Below are 23,315 nucleotides of genomic sequence, written 5' to 3'. Positions count from 1 at the left end.
AGACCCGCGCCTCCGATCATGGACCTCGAACACCGTGACTTCAACAACTCAGACCAGCCCAGGCGGCGGAGACGGAATGCAGTGAGGCGACGAATGCGCAATCGGGCACCCATCTCCGCCCGTCTCTCGCTGGATCCTCAGCTCCGCGGGAATGTCGGGGTTGTGTCCGAGGATCTGGCCGGTGACCTCTTCCACACTACCGGTAAGGGAAACATAATCGACGAGGGTTGTACTACTCCGCTGACTTGGAATTCACCGGCTATGTAGAAGGGACTGGAAAGGAAACAGACATCCACTACATCGCCATCTCGCCGTACCAACCGGGATCGAACGCGGTTGAGGATCTAGCCTGGACCATCATTCCCGTTCGGCCGCAGTCCAAAGAACGCTCTTCCCAGTCGCCGCTCCCTCACTCCACCGTCCTTTTCCCAAGCTCGGCGACTTCTCTGCAGCCATTTACCGATGCCCTGAGCAAGCTTGATCCCACTCGTCATACCCTCCAAGCGCAACGTCCCATTGAGATTCAGCTGTTGGATGTTGCGCCTCTACCTTTGGACACCATCTACGTGACTGTAGAGCGGGATCTCCTCCGGAACCACGACGATGTTCAGAACAAGTTTGGCGGAGGTTTTACGCCCAGTCAGAATGGCCCCAACGGACATTGGGCGAAGGCAGGGAAGGGTGGTGTCGAGGCCAAGAAGCAGTCGAAAAAGGCGGCAGCGGAGACGGAAGATAGGCTGACGGCTGCTGTACGGCAGGCCTTGGGAGCTGAGAAGGTGGTGCATACTGGCGATGTACTGCCCCTCCCACTACCGCCCCATCCCATCACCTATGCCCCGTCCCCGCCTGCACGTATCTCTTACTGTGAGCCGGTTTCTCAGGGCCTGCTAATGCCAACGACCAAAGTGGTTCTGATTCAGGCACGGCCACAGGGCCATCGGTCACAGCGAAGCTTACGGTCGAGCTCGGGTCTCCTGAAGCAAGTCGCGGAAGACGAAGCAGATGACACGTCCAACGAACAGTTCTACTCGGCCGCGGAGGATAAGCCGGTGGAGAGCAGCACAGAGGTCGAAGCTACATCAACGGCAGATGAGTCGGAGACGGAAGGCTCAGGAAATGCTAGCGACACATCGGACGACTCCCTAGATGACATGATCTCTCTTGCTGCTCCCGAGCTACCTCAACCGCCGTCCGGCGTCATGTCCGCGATGACTGCTGCCACACCTCGGGCAGGTGGTCGCCGTGGGGACGGTACACATACCCCTGGGTCCGTGGCGTCTAACTTCACCTCTACGACTATGCGCCCTGGGCGAACAAACGGCGGGAAGGTGTTCAAGGCGGAAGGCTTGCTTCGGAGGGTATCGAGCGACCTTCTCCACCCCAGGCCACGGGAAGATGATGATACCGAATCATTCATCTTTGTGGATATTAGCACACTTGCAAAGATTGGTTGTTTTTCAGGAGACTGGGTCAGAATTGAGGCCACTGAAGAACCGCAGCTGAATATGTTCGCCTCTATTAAGCTTGGAAGCTTCAACGCACAAGAGGAGGACTCTGGAAATTGGCGTGCTGCTAAGATATACGGACTCCCAGGCCTGCCATCGGCTAAACCTCGGTATTCGATCAACCAGTCTGGCGAGCGACGGTCGAGTATCTCTCAGCGTGCGCCAACGCGCTTGACTCCTTCCGTCTTCGTCCCGCCTCTGCTCTTGAACAATCTTGAGAACCCGAAATATCTACGCATCTCCCCGATCGCTTTTGCTGCGGCCAATGGAGCTAAGCCTGGTCTTTTGCACCAGGTGAAGTCAAGTGTCGTGCGGAGCCCACCTCTGGCGAAGGAAGTAACTTTACTTAAGGTGTCTACCCCATTGTCCATGGACCGTGTTCTTCAACCGGCTCTGTTTGCTGGCCTCAAGCAATATTTTGAATCGAAACGACGACTACTTAAAGGTGGTGATCTTGTGGGAATCAGCGTTGATGAGGGACTCGGTCGAGCCGTCTTTCCTGTAACAACTGGTGGTGACACTGGTGCCCAGGATGATGACCTGACTATTCGTTTGGGCCAGGTTACTGATGCTAACCACACCGCATCCAAGAAAGTGGGCGTCGCCTGGTTCCGCGTTGGACAGGTTGTCCCTAGCACGTCCAATGAGCAGGATGGCCCCGAGAATCAGTGGGGAGGTGTTGCTGTTATCGATTCAGCCACCACCCGAATGGTCCAGGCCGGTAGTGATGTCAGCAGGGTACCAGGCACTATCAACAATGGATGGGAATATTGGCTTGGAGTCAAGACAGTTCCACGGGCCGCCAACGACGCTCCGACTCCGCATGGCCTTATCACGGAAGCCCCACAGTCGTTTGTTCCTCCGTTGCAGCAGCGCATTCGAGACCTGATGTCAGTGGCAACCAGCCCCCGTGCGATCCAGCTGGGCATGAAACCGGTCGTCATCCTGATCAGGTCCCAACAGAGGCATATCGGCAAGGCGACCATCGCAAACCGCGCTTGTGCTGACATTGGTCTTCATACATTCCCCATCGATGCGTACGATATTTTGACCGAAGGTGGTGCCAATGGAGGTGATGTGAAGACCGAAGCATATTTGAAGGCCAGAGCAGAGCGCGCTTTCCACTGTGGGCCGGAATGCACTGCTCTTTTGATCAAGCATATCGAAGTCTTGACTGCAGACCGCATCATCTCAGCGATGGCTGATATTGTGGCGGATGCGCGAGTCGTGATCGCGACCACCACGGATGTGGAGCAGATCCCTGAAGGCATTCGTAGCATGTTCACGCACGAGTTTGAGATGGGTGCCCCGGAGGAAAAAGAACGTGAGGGAATTTTGCGCAACGCTGTCACCGAACGTGGTATCAAAACATCACCTGATGTTGATTTATCCACTGTGGCCCTGAAGACCGCGGCTCTGGTTGCGGGAGACTTGGTGGATGTTGTTGAGCGGGCCTCAGCCGCAAGGACGGCTCGTCTCGAGAAACTGGCAGAACTGGCAAGCAAGAACGCCGGCCAGGCTGTTAGCGTTAGGGATGTACTGGTCTCCGGTGGAGACGCGGCACGAGGAGTTACGAAGGTTGATTTTGATGCGGCAGTTGATGCCGCCCGAAAGAACTTTGCTGATTCCATCGGTGCACCGAAGATCCCCAACGTCAGCTGGGACGACGTGGGTGGTTTGACCAATGTCAAGGATGCTCTGATTGAAACTATTCAGCTACCGCTCGAGCGACCCGAGTTGTTCGCTAAAGGCATGAAGAAGCGAAGTGGTATCCTATTCTACGGACCTCCAGGTACCGGCAAGACATTGCTCGCGAAGGCTATTGCGACCGAATTCTCTCTGAATTTCTTCTCCGTCAAGGGACCGGAGCTGCTCAACATGTACATTGGAGAGTCCGAAGCGAACGTACGCCGAGTCTTCCAGCGGGCCCGGGATGCTCGGCCTTGTGTTGTTTTCTTCGACGAATTGGACTCCGTCGCACCTAAGCGAGGCAACCAAGGAGATAGTGGCGGCGTCATGGACCGCATTGTCAGTCAACTTCTCGCGGAGCTCGACGGTATGAACGGGGGTGAGGAAAACAGCGGTGGCGTCTTTGTCATTGGTGCCACCAACCGGCCCGACCTCCTTGACACGGCTCTCCTTCGTCCTGGTCGGTTCGATAAGATGCTCTATCTGGGTGTCTCCGATACCCATGAAAAGCAGTCTACTATTCTAGAGGCCCTGACGAGAAAGTTCACATTGTCGCCGGATCTATCGCTCCGCAGAGTGGCCGATCGGCTGCCTCTGACCTACACAGGTGCCGATTTGTACGCCTTGTGCTCGGATGCTATGCTCAAGGCCATTACGCGCAAGGCCACGGCTGTTGACGAAAAGATCAAGCAGCTCCCTGGAGAGCCGGTCAGCACGGCGTACTTCTTCGACCACTTGGCCACACCAGAGGATGTGGCGGTGATGGTTACGGAGGAAGACTTCAAGGAAGCACAGGATGAGCTGGTTCCTAGTGTTAGGTAAGTCACAATAACTGTTCCTCCCCAAAGATTTCCCGCTCTAACAGCGTGCAGTGCCAAGGAACTGGAACATTTCGAGCGGATCCGACAGACATTCGAATCGGTTGATAAGCAGAAGCAGGAGTCGGGCAATTCCGCGCCCCAAACCATCGAGGAAGTGCTGGAGGCACTCAAATCGGGAGACCAACTAGAGTTCAGTATGGACGGACCCACCACCAACGGAGACTCGCATGTCAACGATGCCGGAAAGGGTAAAGGCAAGCAAGTACCCAGTGGCCAGTCTGCTAGTGGGAAAGGTAAAGGGAAGAGCCCTGCAGGAACAGGCGGCAAGTCGAAGAACAAGCTCGTGGCCATGCCGAACGGCGACTCGGATTCGTCTCTGGACGGACCGACGGCCGACCGGGGCACGGGACGAGGCTACGATGATGTTGGCGAGGACGATGAGGATGGGGTGACCAACGGGGGAGATGAGGACTATATCATCCGTACTGACCACTTAGCACAGGATGGTGGATCCAAGTGATGAGGAAGAGGTAAGGGAGGACTGATTCCTGGCGCCACCAGATGACCTGTTGTATTATTCATCATGATATCAGGCCATCTGGAGGGCTGGTGTACATATTATACATATATCATAGCTGTTATGACTGCATACCATGTGAGAAGAGATTATGATGTTATTATACCATAGTACTATACAGAATTTTACTATTCCAAAATGCAGGCAAAGATTGCATGCGGCTCGCGTACTTCATAACGATCGGATCCAAATGCGTTAACCCTATTCAGGTTAGGTGGACCTTAAATTCCAGTTAGCGATGGGTATTAGTTTTGCTGTCAAAGGGAAGATAATGAGCTCTATCTTGGGTATAAAAGAGAAAAATTATGGGTAAGGAACTTATCTTCTTATCGGTTCCTGATAACCGACCAAAGACTGTTTGCCTCCTGTGAGTCAATTGCTGCCCTAATCACCCGTGTTGCCACATTCTCATCATTGGGATAATAACTATGAGATATCTAAACCCGGAGCGGGAGCTTATCTCTGCTGGAATCGGAGCAGGTCCTTTGCCCAATCCATGTTTCACCGGCCAAATAAGCTTCGTCTCCGTCACCCCAACCTGGTTAGACTCCGGTCTTCTCCAGCAACCCATCCTCCACTATCTCGAATCTGACTGGCGGTCGGCGATTCGACTTCGGCGCTGTGCACGAATCAACTTAAGTCGCACCACGGGGGTTCTTATCATGCAGTCCCATTCAGTGCCATGGTGGGTTGAGAAGCAAGTAAGGCTGGCACTGACTGGTAGTTCTCTGCAGTGGAAGTTGCACCTGTTTGATATTACCCCATATCCATTAGGTAACAGACGACGGAGCATCTCCGCCACTGCGATTCCCTCCCCGCAATTTCGCTGCTCCTCGACCAGCCAGAGCTGCTCTGGCTACTCATACCTCGGGGAGATATTGTTGCTCCCTCCCAAATTGAGCTGCGATAATCCCGGTGGATAATGAATGGATGGCATCCGTTTGTCGTAATGACGGGCTTGGGCGTGTGGAAGCCTTGTTCCGTGACCACCCCTCCCTCTCCCTCCCCTTCCTTTCCTCCCATTTCCGCTGTCGCCTTACAACCCTCAACTGGTCTGACGTGCTTTGCTTTCTCTCTTATTTTCCCGCGGGATTCCCTACATTCTCTCTCTTCATTCAATATACCTTTCTCCTTCCTCCCTCTTCTTCTTCCCTCCTTCCATTCCCCTTATTCCTCTCTCTGTTCGATTCCCCCTTGATCCCGAACAATTCCCTTGGTTACACATACTCGGGCAATTGATACACCTCGCCCACCATGAAAGACTTTCGGGGAGATGATGACGCCCAGTTGGCGGCCATGGGCCACAAGGCCGAACTGAACCGCAATTTCTCTATGCTGTATGTCACCTTCCCACCCATGCCCTGATGCTGCTGATCTACCTCTCACGTGGACCAATACTGATGGATGGTGGTGGTTGATGCAGGTCAATGTTGGGTTTAGCGTTTGCCATTCTGAATGTACGTCGACAAATCATCGCCTCCGCTCGACCTCGATGAGAGACCGTCTCTGGTGCTAGACCACACCGGGAAGTCGATAGCTAATTAAGTCTGCGCGCAGTCATGGACCGCTTTATCAGCCAGTCTATCCCTCAGTCTGCCGTCTGGTGGCTGTGTTAGTGTCATCTGGGGTAAGTCATTGGTGTTGAGGGTTCATCCCTAGTTATTGTCTGCATGGCGGGGATGTTTCATGCTCTGATTGTGTTGGTGGTAGGTGAGATTCCTCGGCTAACTTCTGTCCTTTCTAGGGTTGATCACGGCTGGTATCTGTAATCTTTGCATGTCGGCTTCGCTTGCCGAGTTCTTGTCGGCATATCCTACGTAGGTGCTTCTATATGTGCTTTTTGGTGTCTAAGACTAATTGTGGTAAAGTGCTGGTGGACAATATCATTGGGTTGCAGGTGAGTGATACATGTTTTATACTCTATGACTGTTACGGTGCTAACTATCCTTCTTTTACAGTTAGTATGTTTTATGAGACCTGTTTCTTGCCGCTCCTTGCTGACAGTAGATGAAAGTTTCCTGGGAGAGATGGATGCCCCTTCTTTCGTGGATTACCGGTTGGGCGAACGTGACTGGCTGGGTATGTATACAGGACTTTTCTATACGTGCAGCTGCTAATTCGTACAGGTTGCTCTGACTGCAACCGGAGGTCTTCTTGGAAGTGAACTGATCTTGGGTGTTATCTCGTTGATGCATCCCGTAAGTCTCTCGCTGACTTCTTCGACCCGAACAGTTACTTACAACTCAATAGTCGTATGTCTCGCAGCGCTGGCATCAGTTCCTTATCTACATCGCCTATAACATTATTGCATTCCTCATCAATGCCTTTATGGGCTCGCTTCTTCCCTTGGTTACTAAGGGTGCCTGTGAGTGGACTTGTATGCCTAAATATATGATTTTGAGCTGACATGTCCAGTTATCTGGTCCCTCACCGGCTTCACTATAATCTGCATCACTCTCTTAGCATGCGCATCCCCAAACTACAACTCCGGAGAGTAAGTAATACATCGGCTAATTGCTTCTATACGTTATGCTGATCAAATAGGTTCGTCTTCGGAGAATTCATCAACGAAACAGGATGTATGGCAAACCACACCCCTTATTTATCGGTAAATGCTAACAGATCTTAGGGCCTGATGGACTTGCTTGGCTGCTCGGAGTATGTTCTGCTACCTAAATTCTGTGGAATTTGTTACTCATACCATGTAGCTCCTTCAAGGTGGACTGGGTCTCACAGGCTTTGTAAGTCTTCTGATCTCTGTTGTACAACACTGTACTAATTTCTATTCAGGACGGTGTCGCACACATGATCGAAGGTAAATCTGCCAGCACTACTGGCGTCATCATATACTGAACAATCATAGAAATTCCAAACCCTTCGGTGGTAGGGCCGAAGATCATGATCGGTTGTGTCGGTATTGGAACCTTTACTGGCACAATCTTCTTGATTGTTCTCCTCTTTGTGGCTGGAAACATCTACGAAGATATCAACTCCGCGGCCACGCCTTTGCTGCAGATTTTCGTGAATGCGACGAGCAACAACGCCGGTGCCATCTGCCTTCTCGTGTAAGTTGTTCCTAAGATGTCGGCCCGCAATCACTGACATGTTCAAGCTTCCCTCTCGTGTGTGTTCTCTTCGCTGCTACCACGATCATGACCACCAGCAGTCGTATGATCTACGCCTTTGCAAGAGATGGCGGTCTCCCCGCTTCTCCTTTTTTCAGCAAGGTGCACGCCAAGCTGGAGGTTCCTCTGAATGCATTGTACCTTACCAACATTCTGGTCATTATTTTTGGGTGCATTTTCCTCGGCTCGTCAAGGTAGGTAAACTGCAAAAAGTAAAAATGCAGATTGCGGTATGTTAACCTCTCAACAGTGCGTTCAACGCTATTGTGTCGGCTTCGGTTGTCATGCTTGATGTGGCGTACGGCATCCCTATCGCAGTGAACTGCATTCGCGGCCGGAAGATGCTACCGGAGAGGTCCTTTGTCTTGCCCAATGTTGTGGGCTGGATTGCAAACCTGGTACGTCTGACTGGGAAACTATTGATCCGTAAAACACTGACATGTTTCCTGGATAGATCTCGCTAGCCTACGTTTCCCTCACGACCGTGCTCTTCCTCTTCCCCCCTGACTACCCTGTTACTGGAAGCAACATGAGTAAGTTCGTCCCGGTATCCACTTTACCAAATTTCTAACGTATCCGCCCTAGACTACTGTGTAGCTGTGTTCGGCATCGTTATGGTGGTGTCGATCTTCCAATGGTTTGTTGACGGACGTAAAAACTTCACCGGACCCCGGATGGATGTAGATATCATCAGTGGCCAGGTAGCCCCCGGTGAAGGCACCGATGAAGTCGTGGTGCCTACCAATTTCCATGAGAAATAAGCAGGTCGCAACTTGGCGAAACGGATGAACATGGGCCCGAGCACAGGTGCTCAGGCATTTTTTGGAAACCTTTTTTGTATATAACACACGGCGTCTTGGAGCATAGAGTTTAGCCTGAATAGTCATTCACTCGAACCACTGGTGGCAGTCATCTCCGGTGAATGCAGCATGAATTGCGTCATATCCAGAGGCGGGCGATGGGCCGATCCCAACAACTCCAGATAACCGCTCCTCTTTTTCCCCACACTTCGGCTCACTTGCTCTTTGTTGACCTCGTGCACACCTCGTGCTTTTCTACACGCGATTATCAGGGTAGATCTGAACTTGATAAGACCGATAAGGCTGCTGCTCTGCCGATCTTCACAGTTTCAGGCGTGCATCTACTTGTCGAGTGAGTGATTCTTCGAGTGTCTCTCGGCGCCCTCGAAAACCGCCCGATCTCAACGCCAAGACCAGCCGCTCCAACGGCTCGTCAACAGATCGGGTTTCCCGTGCTAGATAGCGATTAAGCTGTCTTTAGTCTCTATTTCCCTCACAACTGGAGTAAATATGTTTTCCTTTATACCTCAGATTAGCAGAATATTCGGGGATCGCGTGTTATTCGCGCTGCCTCCTGTGAAGACTCAGGAAATTGATACGGCCCATGAGAAGCCCGCACGCGCGCTGAAACATCTGCTGAAATTGAACCATGCCAACCATGCCATATTGTACAATGATCGAAAGTTTCATAATCATGCTCCGCACGTAAGTTGACTGCTATTTATTGGTTTGGATGCTGCTAACATGCACAGATTCTGAGCTCATCGTTCATGCAAGGTGCTGATGCAGATGATCTGCACCGTGTATATGAGGCCGAGTCTACGCACCTGGAACCTTGGACTGATGCTCCTGGGGAAATCAGTGACTTTGACTGGAGAGATTTTCTGGGTTGCAGAGAGTAGGGCTGATTCTACACTCTTTTCTGACGACCACTCGCTAATATGCGCTGAATAGGTATCAACGTGCCTTTGTGGACTTCTTTGAAGATGAACTTGTCCGCCAGTCCTACGACTGGAAGCAGGTCGTCAACGAGTACCTTTTCTCCGGAAAAGAGCCCATCTTCAACTCTATCATCGCTGATCGTACGTTGTGCAAGCAAAGCCCCTCAAAACACCTCACTAACCATCTACCGCAGTCGGCCACCCCCTAATTCACCTGGCATACGCCTTCGAATTCGCCAGCCGCGAAGTAGCCATGGAAGCCCTAGCCCTGACCTCAACCTGCTACAGTGCGATTCACAAATACCTGGATGATCCATCCTACGCCCAAGCAGAATCATCCTACCAGTCAACCTCCCTCTTCGACATCCTCGACAAAGTCCGTCTCGACAAACAATTCAACGGCCTCTTCGGCACCCCCGGCGGCAACAACATGGACATCGTCTTCCGCGACCGCGAAGCTGCCCTCCTCAACCACTGGAACGCGTGGAAAATCCAAGATCCTATCGCCCAGTTCCGCGAGAGCCAGGAAGTCGCCGTCGCTATCCTGACCGGCACGCACTCAGACCGCACCAGCGAGCAATACGACTTCTTCTTCGTCCACATCCTCACTACCAGCCACGCTGTCCGCGTCTTACTACCCCTCATCCCTCCCCAGTTCCAGCTCTCCCTGGTCAGACAGTGGTGGCTCATGACGCTGTGCGTTTACATCGCTCAGCTGCGTCCGAAGATCGACCTCGACCGGATCCGCAAGTATGATCTTGGTGGTCGTGATTGGAACTGGACTGCTAAGAAGGCTGTGAAGAGTGAGCATTCGACTGATGCGCATTATGTGAAGGCGCTGCGCGCTTATAAGGAGTGTGCGGCCACTTGGGGTGATGCGGATGAGTTTTATCTCAAGGCCGCGGTGAGGTTCGGTGAGGAGTTCAATGGTTGGGGTGGGTTTGTTTGAGCTTGATTTAATGGATGTGGGATACGGAGAGTGATTTGTTGGTGGTGTATCTGATATCTCTGCTCTTTTTATGTACGCGAAAAGTGATGCTTGATAGGTTTGTGCAGAGTAATGAATTCTTCTTTCTCTCTTTTTGTATGGACTAGTTGGATACAATTATTTCATAGATGGCCGCTGTAGGCTCATTGAGTATTAAAGTAATACTGAAGGATAGAAACGGTATATGTTCGTTGATATGAAAAAGGAAACTGCTATATTAGGAAGGAACTGCGCAAACATACAACGAGTGCCGTCTTAAGCCTGCTACCGAGTAAACAGGACTAGCTACACGACCACTTTCGAACCGAAAAAGGTGACTTTTCATCCCATCTTCTTCGCACCTTTTGGTACTTCTGCTCTAGCACCCAACCGGACGGTGCCACCGATCCCAGATCTTTCCTCTCCCCGCGGAGCAAGCGCCAGGCGGCGCAAGTCAACGTCGATCGCGCTACGAGTTCAGCTCTCAGCCGTACTTCCGTCACTACTGCAGCAACAGTGCAGTAGGCTGATCCACTGCCTTGACTCGAGCTCCAATAGCATCGCATGATCTGATGTATTGGTGCCCAATCGATGATTTGTTCACCAAAGAAGAATCGGCTGGTGTACTAGAAAGTTGGGTGCAAACCTGGCTGAAAATGACAGGACAGGATATTATTATACCCAGCATGAATGGAGGGTATTGCAAATTGAACAATCATACCTTGCGGATATAGGTTCCCCTCCAAATATCGTCAATGCCGTTCTGAGTACGGACGATGGATCCGCTCACTGCAGCCGGCCTAGCAAGCAGTATCATCTCCTTTGTCAGTTTCACAACTCAGGTGATTTCACGATGCGAGAAACTCTATCGGTCCGCTTCAGGGGCTTTGGCAGAAAACCTAGAGCTAGAAAATCTCGCCACAAATATTCGTCGATTGGCTGAGGAAACTCGATGCACGAAGGAAGATGAGATACTCGAGAGCCTCAGTTCACAGTGCATGAGTGTATCTGATGAGCTGATCGCGCTCCTCAACTCGGTGAAGGTTAAGAGCGACCGGCATGGATGGGCTAGCATCCACCAAGCCGTCAAATCAGTATGGAAGCAGAGCGATATCGATGATATCCAGCAGAGATTGAACCGAATTCAAACTCTGCTTCATAATCGTTTGGTCACCCACCAGCAGCGCGAGATCGACTACAAGTTAGAACGTCTTATCGAGGAGAATGAGCGCCTGGATTTGAATCGGACCAAGGAGCTGGAAACGCTGAGAAATCAGATCACATCCGCCCTGCACGATATCATCAATGATGTCCAGCAGGAAGGCCAGAAGACGCGAGCCTGGTCGGCGTTGTACGCTGGCGCGCAGAAAGAGAAAGTGTACTCAACTGAGCAGCTCCTGCTGAACAGCCTTGTCTTCCGCTTGATTGACTATCGACTACGAGCTATTCCGAAGGAACATGCAAGAACATTTGCATGGGTCTTCGAGCCAGACACAAAGTGTGATCAAACACTCCCACCCGCGAATTTCGTGAATTGGCTTCGACATGATTACGGCCTATATTGGATCTCGGGGAAGCCAGGCTCTGGAAAATCAACCCTCATGAAATTCCTGGCAGGACATGAGCAAACTCAAGAACACCTTAAGACATGGTCTGGGGGCAACAAACTTGTCCTAGCAAGTTTCTACTTCTGGAGCGCTGCCAAGAACTCACTGCAAAAGTCGCAGACCGGCCTACTCCGGTCAATTCTCTACCAGATTCTACGCCAATGTCCAGAACTTATACGGGTCGCTTTCCCCGACCAGTGGAGCCAGTCAATTTCCAGCGTCACAGGCTTGGCCGAGACACCCTTCAGCAACGCAGAGCTGCTCGAAGCTTTTGACAAGGTCACCACAGCACTGGAAACTTACCAAATCCGATTCTGCTTCTTCATAGACGGGCTAGACGAGTTTGAGGGCCGACCGGCAGACATTGTTCAGTTAGTCGAATATTTAGGATCCTCACCCAGCATCAAAGCTTGTGTTTCCAGTCGTCCATGGAACGAATTCGAATCCAGTTTTGGTAAACACAACCCGTGGAAACTGTACATTCACGACCTAACGCGGGAGGATATCCGTATATACGTTGAAGATAGACTCGGGAAACATGAACGATTCCGAGAGCTTCAAGTATCTGACGATAACTGTCCCAATTTTGTGAAATCAGTTGTCGACACAGCTCAGGGTGTCTTCCTCTGGGTATTTCTGGTGGTGAACTCGCTTCTGGATGGCCTCACCAACGCTGACACAGTCTCCCATCTACGAGAACGACTACTCGAATTCCCCCAGAGTCTGGATGAGTACTTCCAGAAAGCCCTTATGACTGTTGAGGAACGGTACCGCCCGCAAATGGCTCGGGCCCTCGCTGTCACCCTGGAAGCCGACGAAATTCTTCCTCTGATGTGCTACTGGTTTCTAGACCGCGAAGAGCCTGACTATGCGCTCAATCTAGAGTTGGGACGGCTGTCCAGGGAGACGATAAGCACACAGATGAAGATTACCCGAACTCGACTGAACGCGTACTGCAGAGGGCTCCTTGAGGTACAATATCCTACGGACACCAAGGATATCGTAACGAACATGTTTGTATCGCTCCTCGACTGCCACGTTGATTTCCTTCACAGAACTGTACGAGACTTTCTCTGGACGCCAGGAATGCAAGCTTTGCTCTGTACATGGCTGCCACGGGGCTTTGATCTCAACCTCGACATCTGCAAAGCCATCCTAGCCTTGATCAAGCTCTCGGTGCCAATTTTAGTTCAGGAGACTCACTCACACCTTCTTGCGAGGTTCGTCAAAATCTTCTTCCATCACATAGCGGGATTAGACGGCGATACAGCCTACGAATCTACTCAATTCGCTCTGCTAGACGATGTGGCAACAATTCTCCAGGTCTATATTGAGTTTCGACATCGTCGCGACAAAGACCTGGACCATGATGTTGATGTTGTCCTAGAGTTAGGGCATTCTCCACATCATCAGGCGTTGAACGGGGAGGTAGCAGTACTCGGCCGATCGATCCAAGCAGGTCTTGCTCGCTATACTGAGCATACACTAAAGAAGCACCCACGTCTGCTCCTGGAGAATTCTGAATTACTTCTGGGTAAAGCACTATTTTCCGCAGCGAATTGCAAGTCTGATGGCCTTCTTGCCCCGGATACCGCGATGCTCCAGCTACTTCTACGAAATGGCGCTGACCCTAATACCCCAGCATCAATAAACACCTGGGCAAGATATTTAGACCATTTGAAGTGGAAACAAAATCATGGAATATCTAAGAAGAATATCAACAATCACTACCCAGCTGTCCTGATGTTTTTAGACTATGGGGCCGATCCCGATGCCCGGTGTGAGGATGAGAGGACGGCGGTCATGATACTGCAGGAGATATTCTCTCCGGCTCAATACGCCTGTCTGCAAAAAGTGATTGAGGATAAACGGCTAAAGAATGGTAACGGGACGGTTTTTCAAGAAAACCAGGAGGGCACTAGGAAGCAGCAAGCGAAGCTCAAGGATCCGGGCAAACTCCACGTGGTTCGATCTACTTTTCGGGAATTGAGCCCTTTCCGTTCCCGACGGAAATCCTTAGTTCACCGGTGACCTACTTGGTTGAAATATACAGAAAGTGGCTGAGAGCATGAAGGGGAGGATGATTAAATTGTTATGGTTGGGCCAACTTTCGCCGGTAATGCAGGAATGTACTATATGAAAGATATAAGCATCTCTCCCTTCCACACGACCTTGCCCAGTAGGCTGGCACAAAGCCATCGAGCTTTGTCAACTGGAACATTGTACTGCTAAAGTGTAATTGAAGTTGTAGGCCGTCGACCTACTAATTGAATATTAGTAAGAATAGAAAAGAGGTGGATGGCATCGAACAACGATTGTCGTACCCCCGGGAACCAGCATCATGTATACAGATCATTTCCCTCCTACGTCTCTCACCCATGTGGTAGACGAAGGGGATGCAGACAGTTATTCCCACCAACATCCTTCGGCGTCCAATCCACCTCTAATAACATCTCCTAGGGTTGAAATAATTAGGAATCACTGGCTACTTAGAAGGACTTTCAACCATGCGATATGGCTCTCCACCTTGGCTCCAGAAGGCATTTCTAGAAAGTCCCTTCTAGTATTGAATCAATCTAGTTAGATGGACCAATGTAGTTCTCGGGAATGTGTGGAGAAAAACCACCCTCACTATGGAGCATGTGACATATAGTTCCCTTTCTGCCTAAGGCATGAACTGTAGACTAGCACTCACGTGAGCGCGCGTTCAGTTTGTCTCCTTTGCATCCCCACCTCCGCGGTCCTCTTCATCTTCATGTATGATTTTCTCTCAAACAGACAAACAATATCCAACACAGAGGACACCAGTGCTAGTCAGACTAACTAGGTACTAAACACAGTAACAGGGACTTAAACTGCAATGTCACAATTGTCACAAGATGAACCACAACCCAACCAAACTCCATCCCTCCACCTACACGCCGAACTCCTCCCCAACATCCGGCAACTAACCCTCTACATCTCAGTTCCCCCAAACACCCCCCGCTCTGACCTGCAAATCACTCTTTCAGACTCGCGCCGCGCTGTCACCGTAACAGTCCCCACCAACACCAACCAAGATGATCCTACCCCAACCTCAGAAACAATCAAACTCCCCGCGCGCGTCAGCGAATCCTCCAGACGCATCCTCCAACAACAGCCACCTTCCACACAAAGCGGAAGCGAATACTCCTTCCGCATGCAAGTAGACGACAATGACACGTCCCTGCACAAGGATGAAACAACCCTAAATGACGGGTTCATTCCCTGGACAGCGACGGACATGTCCGCGCATACACGCCTACGGTGCGTCAAGTGCCATAGCCCTATCCTTAATGAGGGGAAAGTGTGGAAAGACCTTCCCAGTGGGAATTGGGCTGAGATGATGGATTTCTGGCACTGTCATAAACCGGATCCGCCGGAGGAGGAGAAAAACGAAGGTGGGGAGGATCCTAATGCCGTGGTGAAGGGGTATGGGGCTGGTAATCAGCTTGTTGCAGTCGAGGGGGCGGTGTTGGTGGATGTGACGAGCTTTTTGGTGAAGGGGGTGGATTGTCTTGGTGTTGCGGAATCAAAGGTAAGGGATTTTATGTTTATGTGTTTCTGGGTTACACTATTCGGGGTATGGTTTTGTAATAGAGGGTGGGATATGGGCAACAAGAAGGAGACCTTTTCAGTCAATGATGAGGCCTTCGATACAATTGCCCTATAACTACAGAGTCTTGGTCGGTCTGTATGGCCCGGCATGAACAAGTGCAGTGGCTGGTGCTGGGGTGCTGCGGGATAGATATCCTCTCTCGCAGATGGATTTCATCCCGTGGTCGTCTCAGCATGGGTCAGTGTAGCTTGGGTGCTCTGGTGCTGTGATCAGGACTGCGCCTCGCTGTTTCTCCGTTGTCTTGGTCCAGAGTGATGGAGTCGACGCGATTATGCAGAGGTACATCTATCGTCTCTATACCAGTTAGCGTAGGCTCAAGATAATGCATGTAGATAAAATCAAGCGTGTTATACCTTATACCACATACCTATATCTTCCACAGGCTAATGCCCTCCTCATAGGTCCCATCCAAAGACTCAACACCAACCCAACCAGACACAGAACCAGAGCCAGAACAAACAATCCTAACCTGCAAGTCCTGCACCACCCAACTCGGCCTCCCCGACCCCATCGCCAACGGCTACCGACTCTTCAAAACCAGCCTGTCGGCCAATACCCCTTCATCCTCATCCTCCCAACACAACCCTCCAGAGGAGACCTGGGAATCCCACCCCCCGGAAACAATTCTCACCGCACAACTCCTCGAACTCATCGAACGCGAAAGCTACCGCCGATTCGTCATCCACTGCGGAGCTAAAGAAGGATTACTCGTAAACCTGACCCATACCCATCCCCATCTTTAGATTCTCTCAAATGCTAATATAAAAGGTATAGATATGGCCCTTCAACCCCTCCCTCCGATACTCCACGACCAGCGCATCACACAGCACGGCGGCCCAACTCGCCATGAAGGTATTCTACCAGCATATCGATAATGTCGAGGAGGTGTTGCACCCCGAGGCGGGCAAGGGAAGTCAGTCGTTGGCTATTGAGGAGGTGAGACTTCCTGGGGAGGATGCGTATAGGGAGTTGGTGGGCGTGTTGGAGGAGAGGAATGGCATGTTGCCGGCTTCGGCGAGGGTGTTTCGGGAGTGGAGGGTGGGGTTGTTGTGGAGGTTTGAGAGGAGGTAGTAGTATTTCTTTCTGTTTGTTCCTTCCTGTTTGGGTTGGGGATAGTGAATGGAGGGAACACTTACCTTGGTACCTACAGGAGTAAGAGTTGAGAGAGATTCTGAACTCACGTCTGAGTGGTGATAGTGTACTTGCAGGTAAAAAAATCCTATCTAGATAGGTTTCCTGTTTGGATTGTACGTTATACTGACCGAATACTGAGTTCATAGATACACCCTCCAAACCTACCACTATCAATCCACACTCTACAATCCTATAATCTCACTGTCTACACACAGACACAACAAACAATGCCCCCAATAACACCCCAACCTCGATCCCCCTCCACTACCACCTCCGACGAAAACAACACCGTCACTTGGGAACATCTCGAACATGCTCCGCTGGCACTTTCAACTAGATCAGCAGATGCTACTGCTCACAATCATGATAACCGGTCTACCGCGGATAACCGTTCTGAAGAGGACATTGGCCATGGGATGCATGCACGGTCTGAGGCGGTGCACCTTGAGGATGTGATGGCTATTCCCCAAGGGACTGGAACTGGGACGGGGATGGGGCCTGGGACTGGTAGGGCGCCGGCTATTAGGATTTATCCGCCTGGGGATGCTGGGTCTGCGTCTGTGTCTGGTGCTAGTGGTGTCGGGGGTTCTACGAAGTCTGCTTCCTTCTCTGGGAGATGAGAGGGGTTTGGGAGGTGAATTGGGTGCTGATTCGTGATGAGGTTCTTATTGCTGGGTGGTGAAGCGGTGGGTTCAAGCTTCTCTTGGTGTTGCCAAGCGCTGCTATAAATATTCCTAGTGTGGAAATGTCCTGACGGCTGCACACAGTTGATAATCTGCTTAATTCATGCTCTGTACTGTAATTCATATCTAGGCCAGTCCCGCTGCCATCGTGCACTTCATTAGTAGAAACTGTCGAGACCGTGCGGCTAACCCTCAAACGGCGTCTCATATGGCGCTTCCGCCTGCGGAGTGATTCTCGCATGGTGTCGTCTCTGGCCGTCTTCCCAGTCGAAGAGGGCAGAGTGGGTAACAACGCGGTTCTACACTCGTTAGTCTTTAGAGTTGTCGAGTAGGTGGGGAGGGTAGACTTACGTCCCAAACGACCACAGTTCCAGGACGCCATCTCACCCGCGTCTGGAGATCCTGGGAGAGAGCAATGTGGTCGTACAGGAACTTGAGAAGGTAGTCGGACTCTTCCTTCTTGTAGCCGACGATGTAGCGGGTGACTGGGCTTCTTAGTATCATAGAGTAGGGGTGAGATGATACTGGTACTTACATTGGGGATTCACGAAGAGGGCTTTTTCTCCGGTCACCTGGATGAGACTATTAGATCAAGATTTTGGAACGGTTTCGGGTTGTGCATACCGGGTGAGTCCTGACAATGGGGTGTTCAGAAGTAATCGGATCCCGTCGAGCAATACCACCCTTGTTCAGACTGTTGTTGACCTGCTCAATGCCGGAGTGAACTGCCTTCAGCCCGTGAAGTCTCTTACGGAACTCAGGCGAGAGACGTCTGTATGCCTGTGCCATGTCGGCGAAGAGAGTGTCTCCACCGCTTGATGGCCCGTCCAGGATGTACAGGAAGGTCGTGCCAGGGGGCTGCTTCTCGAAGGTCACGTCCGAGTGCCAAGTGATGGTGTTGGTGCGTTGGGATAGGAATTCAGCTCCGCTTCTGTCATCGGCACCTCTGTGCACGAGATGAATCTCCGGAAAGCCCTTGGGTGCTCCAGAGGTCTGGTGGATGTGATGTCTGCCAAAGTAGCCACCGAATTCTAGGGCTTTCTCGATGGGCAGGTGTGCGAAGTCTTGGTCGCGGAATGCTAATAGGGTTTGTTAATGGGAAGTCTTCTCGTCTTGGAGAAGGGGATCTTACCAACGACCTTTCGCTGAGCTACGTACAAAGCCAGCTGGTCTTTTCCTTCCTTGGTCAGTTGGCTCAGCTGGACGCCGCGGACTTCGGTGCCAATGGTCGGTGTAATGTCGTCTACTTCGGCTTTGTCCTTGGGTAGGAGGTCAGGGAAGGTCGGGTCGGCATCCTTTCCGTGGTCGTAGTGCTCGAAGGGCTGAAGGGGAGGGTATCTATGGTTGTCAGTGTGATGGGAATAGATCTATGGATAGTGTAAGTTACCTTTCTGTTTCGTTGTCCCAGACAGGAAGATAGTTGGGGAAAGAAGCTGGTGGCTGCTTCTCAGTTCCCTTCAGCTCGTTCTCATGCTTGTAAGCCTCTCCATAGCCAATCACGTTCTCCTTATTAAAGCCAGCATCGGTCTTAAGCGTAGTCTTAGGTGCCGCCCGAAGCGACAGAGGGGTTTCTTCAACCAGAGATGGGGCCATGTTGGATGTCTGCAGGTGCAACTATGACAGCTGTGCTGTTTTTGTGGTGATATCTAGAAAGCATCCTGCAGAGAGAACAGCAACCATATATATTCTGCTCTCATTCCGAATATCCGTCTTTTGTCACGCAATCCCTGCGGGGTATGGATTGACGCCATTTTCCGGCTGTCAGGTATCACGGAGATACTGCAGTCGGATATGCTGGGAACTTGGACAAGGAGTTACGCGAGCCACGGGAAGGTCGTGTAAGCCAGCATGACTCGCCGATCGGGCATGTCAATGGTGCAATGATAATGCAAGAAAGTTAAGAAGTCAGTGCTGTGGTTATCAATCATCGTTTCACTCGAACCGAGCCATGGCTGCAGCCAACCAGATCTATGAATGGCTAGGAGGATGCCCTTGACTATTTTTGGATATCCTGCGGACATGATCATTAAAGTCCATTTAAATCCAACATAGGTTCCTGTACTCTTCGCGTCGAGGGTGTGCTGCATTTAATGCAGTCTATGTAGTGCATGGGAGGAAGAGAAGAGGAGGTGGTTGCTGCTAGCAAATGCGGGCCAAGCATGGCGTGATAGTGCTGTTGCTTCGCGCAACTCGCCCTAATTAAGCTCGCCGGCAAGGCGACGTGCAATCCAGACTCATACCCCGCCTAAGCCTTTGTCTCCAAGATTTTATTGTATTTTGATCTGGGTCAGATTTATTTGAAAAATTTCTTTACTGCGTTGGCTGCGCATATTGTGAGGTGGTACTGGTACTGTTGTCTTGTCGCGATGAATCGCATCAAAGTCAGCATCTACCACATTTTGAATGCTCACCATGAACCTTTGGAGACCATAAGAGAAAAAAACTTGATTAACACACCATTCGTATCAGATTCCCCCACCATAAGCGGCTTATCCTTCCCAATCAGCAATAAATCCAATGTTGCGATGTCAAGCCCCTAGCATATCATCATAAGCCAATGCGATGGTGACATCGCAGGTCTGGCGAACTTGATACAATCTCTCAGTTATTATTGGATCCTCTGCCATCAGCTGCGGAGATCTGGAGCAGCCGCTAATCTCAGGCCCGGCACTTGTCCGCTTAACCTTACTTGTTCCTCATAACGTCAGTTATGCTCCCCTTGCGTGATTTCATCCCCTGCCGGGACTTTTGCGCAAGATCGGTCAAGTCTCCCGCACTATCAAGCACTTCGGCAAGTAAAGCCATATCAGATTCTGCGGCCCTTGAATCATGGAAGATCAGTCTTTAGGCACTTCTCGGCCGTAGTTGACGTTGGCCCCATTCCGCCAACCATTTCATGTCGCACATCGATGCGCTCAACGTTCTAGGTTGCCTGAACCTTACCCACTCATGCGACGGTTGGCTACGTATAGCTACCCACAGCTCTCGTGCTAACAACTAGTACATCGTGCTGACAGTTTAACAAAAAATTGCGTGATGGAGTTCGACGCCTGTTTATCGCTGATGGAAACGTCAAAAAGGCCCGATGTCCCCTGAGGTCGCTGATTATTTCTTGAACTCAACCACCCGAAGCTGGTCCTTCACTGTTATTCTGCCTCTCACCAGCTTGCTATACAGGCGAGATGACCACAGACGGTGTCAAGGAAGTCCCTGCGGACACGGCCTCCGCAAATGAGGACACCAAGAAGAACCCTGATGTCTCGACATCATCGGCATCGTCATCCTCACTTACGGACTCGGAACACAGAGTCGCAAAGGTGACTGACTGCGCCTTCGATACGACGGAAGACCCTAGGTTTTACAAGCCGATTCCTGAGTATGAGAGCGCGCATCGCTGGGATCCATACTTCGAATGGACGGAAGAGGAAGAAAAGGCACTAATCAGGAAGGTAACTACCATATCATCCAAGCCTATCTGCTAAACCATAGCTGATCGCAACAGATTGACATCCGAGTTTGTACTTTCGCATGCGTTACATTTTTCGCACTTCAGCTTGACAGAGGCAACATTGTGCAAGCAAACTCGGACAGCATGCTGGGGGACCTCGGAATGACCACGAACGATTACAACAACGGACAGACAATTTTCTACCTCACTTTCCTCTTTGCCGAGCTTCCTTCGCAGTTACTGTCTAAGAAGGTCGGTCCAGACCGCTGGATTCCCATTCAAATGATCGCCTGGAGTTTCGTCGCCGCATTCCAGGCCTTTCTCAAGAACAGGGCCGGATACTTCGCCTGCAGAGCGCTTCTCGGCCTCCTGGAGGGAGGATTGTAAGTCTTCCTACACCTTACTACCTGGGAATAATCCTCCTAACATATTCTAGTATTGCCGACACTATCCTCTTCTTGTCCTTCTTCTACAAGTCCAAAGAGCTGCCGCAACGATTGAGTTACTTCTGGGTTTCTTACGAAGCTACATCGATCGTCGGCGCTTTTCTGGCGTTCGGCTTCCTCCACATCCACGGCTCTGGCGGTTATACTGGAGGATGGCGCTATTTGTTCGCTTTTGAGGGTCTTATTACAGGAACCATCGGGATCATCGCCGCGTTCTGGATGCCTGCATCTCCCACCCAGACTAAGGGCGGTCTCCGCGGTAAAGATGGTTGGTTCAACGAGCGCGAGGAGAAGATCCTTGTCAACCGTGTACTTCGTGACGATCCCAGTAAGGGAAGCATGCACAACCGTCAGGCGGTCACACCGAAGATGCTTTGGCATGCTCTGTGCGACTACGACATGTGGCCCATCTATCTGCTTGGTCTGACCTGGATGATTCCCAACACACCTGCTACCAACTACATTACCCTGGAGTTGAAGTCGCTTGGATTCGGCACCTTTGAAACGAACCTCCTGACCATCCCCGCATATGTCATCTTCATTATCAACCTACTGTTCTGGACATGGATTTCAGAACGCTTCAACCAGCGTCTACTTCTCGGCGTCGTCTCTGAATTTTGGTGTTTGGTCTTGCTCATCGCGCTTGAAGTCCTGCCAGATGGAGCCAGTGCATGGGCGCGGTGGATCATCAATGCTCTCTTGATTGGAGCCCCTTACGTGCACGCAATCATCGTGGCCATGACTTCCAGAAACGCGGGCTCGGTCCGTACACGCACTGTTGCAAGCGCGGTATACAACATGATGGTTCAGGCCTCTAGTATCATTGCTAGTCAGGTCAGTGAGATACTACCCCGCACTATTCTTCACTACTAACCCCCTTGCAGATCTACCAAGACAAAGATAAGCCTTACTACCGTGTGGGTAATAAGGTTCTGATTGCCATCTCTGTGTTCAGCATGGCTTTATTCATTGGGGCCAAGTTCTATTACATCTGGCGCAACAAGTATGGCTCACCAATTCTCCGATAGTAACGACTACAATGCTAACTGTGCTGGCTAGGTACAACGCTGCTCGTTGGAATGCCATGTCCAGCGAAGAGAGGGAGGAATATCTGGAAGCTAATAAGGATCTTGGAAACAAGCGGTGAGTCTCCCTTCGGCAAGATTGCCTGATAATCCGTCTAATTGATCGCCTTGCAGACTCGATTTCCGATTTACTCACTAGATGAGCACGATTAATGATTGATTATAATATACAACTAAAAAAGTAGATGCCAAACTGCATATATGGAAAAATGGTGGACGGCCTGCGGGATACCCTGAAGTCTATAGATTAGACGATAGAGCAAATTCATAATACAACACATCGCTCAAGTGATCATAAACCGTAAGGGACGAGCCTCATGCCTATTCCCCAATAACGTACTCGCATCCACTGTCTCCAATCCACACCTCATGCAACTTGCCCGCCGGAACATCCAGTCGTGCACCGACACCGAACGTCTCCTTTTTCACCTCCCCATTATGCAACTTGGCGTTATCATCCGGGTAGGTGATTGTCAGACTCCCTTGGCGTATTAGATGCGTTGTGACACCACCATGGGAGTGAGGTGGATAATGAGCATTGCTAGGACAGTATTAGCTCCACGAGGACTGAAACTATGATAATATCAATGCACAAAATAATGACATAGATGAAGAGACCCTAAAAAGTACATAGTACAGCATCCATGGTTTCTGTCAACTCACCTTCCGTCCGCCCAAGTAAAGACGTGCTTGAAGCCCCAGTCCTTGACGAGACGTTCGCATTCTTTGCGTGTACCAATGGGGTATGTTTCCACCATTGTGCTTCTTCGACTAACACAACCCGGTTATACGAGGATAATTTTGAAGGCAGATAGATATTCTGGAAGCTGTATAGAAGTGTTGGTGATGC

The 23,315-nt window shown here is 50.9% G+C and overlaps 10 protein-coding genes across 10 annotated transcripts; 8 read left to right on the top strand and 2 right to left on the bottom strand.

The window, feature by feature from the left end:
- Positions 1–18: 18 nt before the first annotated feature.
- Positions 19–4,535, top strand: pex6 (AAA family ATPase peroxin 6; the record flags this gene model as incomplete). The annotated part of the gene is made up of 3 exons (XM_041682719.1): positions 19–202; positions 268–4,012; positions 4,067–4,535. The coding sequence occupies 3 exons, from the start codon at positions 19–21 to the stop codon at positions 4,533–4,535; spliced, it is 4,398 nt and encodes a 1,465-aa protein (XP_041547052.1).
- A 987-nt stretch (positions 4,536–5,522) lies between these two features.
- Positions 5,523–5,831, top strand: AKAW2_70167A (uncharacterized protein; the record flags this gene model as incomplete). Its single annotated transcript, XM_041682718.1, has 1 exon — positions 5,523–5,831. The coding sequence occupies one exon, from the start codon at positions 5,523–5,525 to the stop codon at positions 5,829–5,831; it is 309 nt and encodes a 102-aa protein (XP_041547051.1).
- Positions 5,832–5,846: 15 nt separating this feature from the next.
- On the top strand, positions 5,847–8,478 carry AKAW2_70166A (GABA permease GabA; the record flags this gene model as incomplete). The annotated part of the gene is made up of 18 exons (XM_041682717.1): positions 5,847–5,929; positions 6,016–6,049; positions 6,150–6,219; positions 6,337–6,409; positions 6,461–6,489; positions 6,607–6,671; positions 6,719–6,790; positions 6,843–6,957; positions 7,008–7,086; positions 7,137–7,171; positions 7,222–7,250; positions 7,301–7,333; positions 7,383–7,407; positions 7,456–7,657; positions 7,705–7,911; positions 7,968–8,115; positions 8,172–8,250; positions 8,303–8,478. The coding sequence occupies 18 exons, from the start codon at positions 5,847–5,849 to the stop codon at positions 8,476–8,478; spliced, it is 1,554 nt and encodes a 517-aa protein (XP_041547050.1).
- A 549-nt stretch (positions 8,479–9,027) lies between these two features.
- On the top strand, positions 9,028–10,407 carry AKAW2_70165A (questin oxidase family protein; the record flags this gene model as incomplete). The annotated part of the gene is made up of 4 exons (XM_041682716.1): positions 9,028–9,222; positions 9,270–9,415; positions 9,472–9,599; positions 9,653–10,407. 4 exons carry the CDS (start codon positions 9,028–9,030, stop codon positions 10,405–10,407), a joined length of 1,224 nt encoding a protein of 407 aa, XP_041547049.1.
- Positions 10,408–11,201: 794 nt separating this feature from the next.
- On the top strand, positions 11,202–14,063 carry AKAW2_70164A (uncharacterized protein; the record flags this gene model as incomplete). Its single annotated transcript, XM_041682715.1, has 1 exon — positions 11,202–14,063. The coding sequence occupies one exon, from the start codon at positions 11,202–11,204 to the stop codon at positions 14,061–14,063; it is 2,862 nt and encodes a 953-aa protein (XP_041547048.1).
- An 829-nt stretch (positions 14,064–14,892) lies between these two features.
- On the top strand, positions 14,893–16,740 carry AKAW2_70163A (HECT-type E3 ubiquitin transferase; the record flags this gene model as incomplete). Its single annotated transcript, XM_041682714.1, has 3 exons — positions 14,893–15,588; positions 16,071–16,379; positions 16,444–16,740. The coding sequence occupies 3 exons, from the start codon at positions 14,893–14,895 to the stop codon at positions 16,738–16,740; spliced, it is 1,302 nt and encodes a 433-aa protein (XP_041547047.1).
- A 290-nt stretch (positions 16,741–17,030) lies between these two features.
- Positions 17,031–17,423, top strand: AKAW2_70162A (uncharacterized protein; the record flags this gene model as incomplete). Its single annotated transcript, XM_041682713.1, has 1 exon — positions 17,031–17,423. One exon carries the CDS (start codon positions 17,031–17,033, stop codon positions 17,421–17,423), a length of 393 nt encoding a protein of 130 aa, XP_041547046.1.
- Positions 17,424–17,671: 248 nt separating this feature from the next.
- AKAW2_70161S (TauD/TfdA dioxygenase family protein) lies at positions 17,672–19,079 on the bottom strand (the record flags this gene model as incomplete). Its single annotated transcript, XM_041682712.1, has 6 exons — positions 17,672–17,785; positions 17,838–17,971; positions 18,022–18,058; positions 18,111–18,565; positions 18,619–18,824; positions 18,874–19,079. The coding sequence occupies 6 exons, from the start codon at positions 19,077–19,079 to the stop codon at positions 17,672–17,674; spliced, it is 1,152 nt and encodes a 383-aa protein (XP_041547045.1).
- Positions 19,080–20,668: 1,589 nt separating this feature from the next.
- AKAW2_70160A (putative transporter) lies at positions 20,669–22,604 on the top strand (the record flags this gene model as incomplete). Its single annotated transcript, XM_041682710.1, has 6 exons — positions 20,669–20,935; positions 20,989–21,317; positions 21,371–22,214; positions 22,265–22,383; positions 22,440–22,523; positions 22,580–22,604. The coding sequence occupies 6 exons, from the start codon at positions 20,669–20,671 to the stop codon at positions 22,602–22,604; spliced, it is 1,668 nt and encodes a 555-aa protein (XP_041547044.1).
- Positions 22,605–22,786: 182 nt separating this feature from the next.
- On the bottom strand, positions 22,787–23,223 carry AKAW2_70159S (uncharacterized protein; the record flags this gene model as incomplete). The annotated part of the gene is made up of 2 exons (XM_041682709.1): positions 22,787–23,006; positions 23,129–23,223. The coding sequence occupies 2 exons, from the start codon at positions 23,221–23,223 to the stop codon at positions 22,787–22,789; spliced, it is 315 nt and encodes a 104-aa protein (XP_041547043.1).
- Positions 23,224–23,315: the final 92 nt, after the last annotated feature.

This window comes from Aspergillus luchuensis, chromosome 7, assembly GCF_016861625.1.
Source record: "Aspergillus luchuensis IFO 4308 DNA, chromosome 7, nearly complete sequence".
In the NCBI taxonomy this organism is placed as follows: Eukaryota; Fungi; Ascomycota; class Eurotiomycetes; order Eurotiales; family Aspergillaceae; genus Aspergillus; species Aspergillus luchuensis.
Note: the sequence above shows the minus strand (reverse complement) of the source record. Positions and strands in the feature narration are given on the sequence as shown.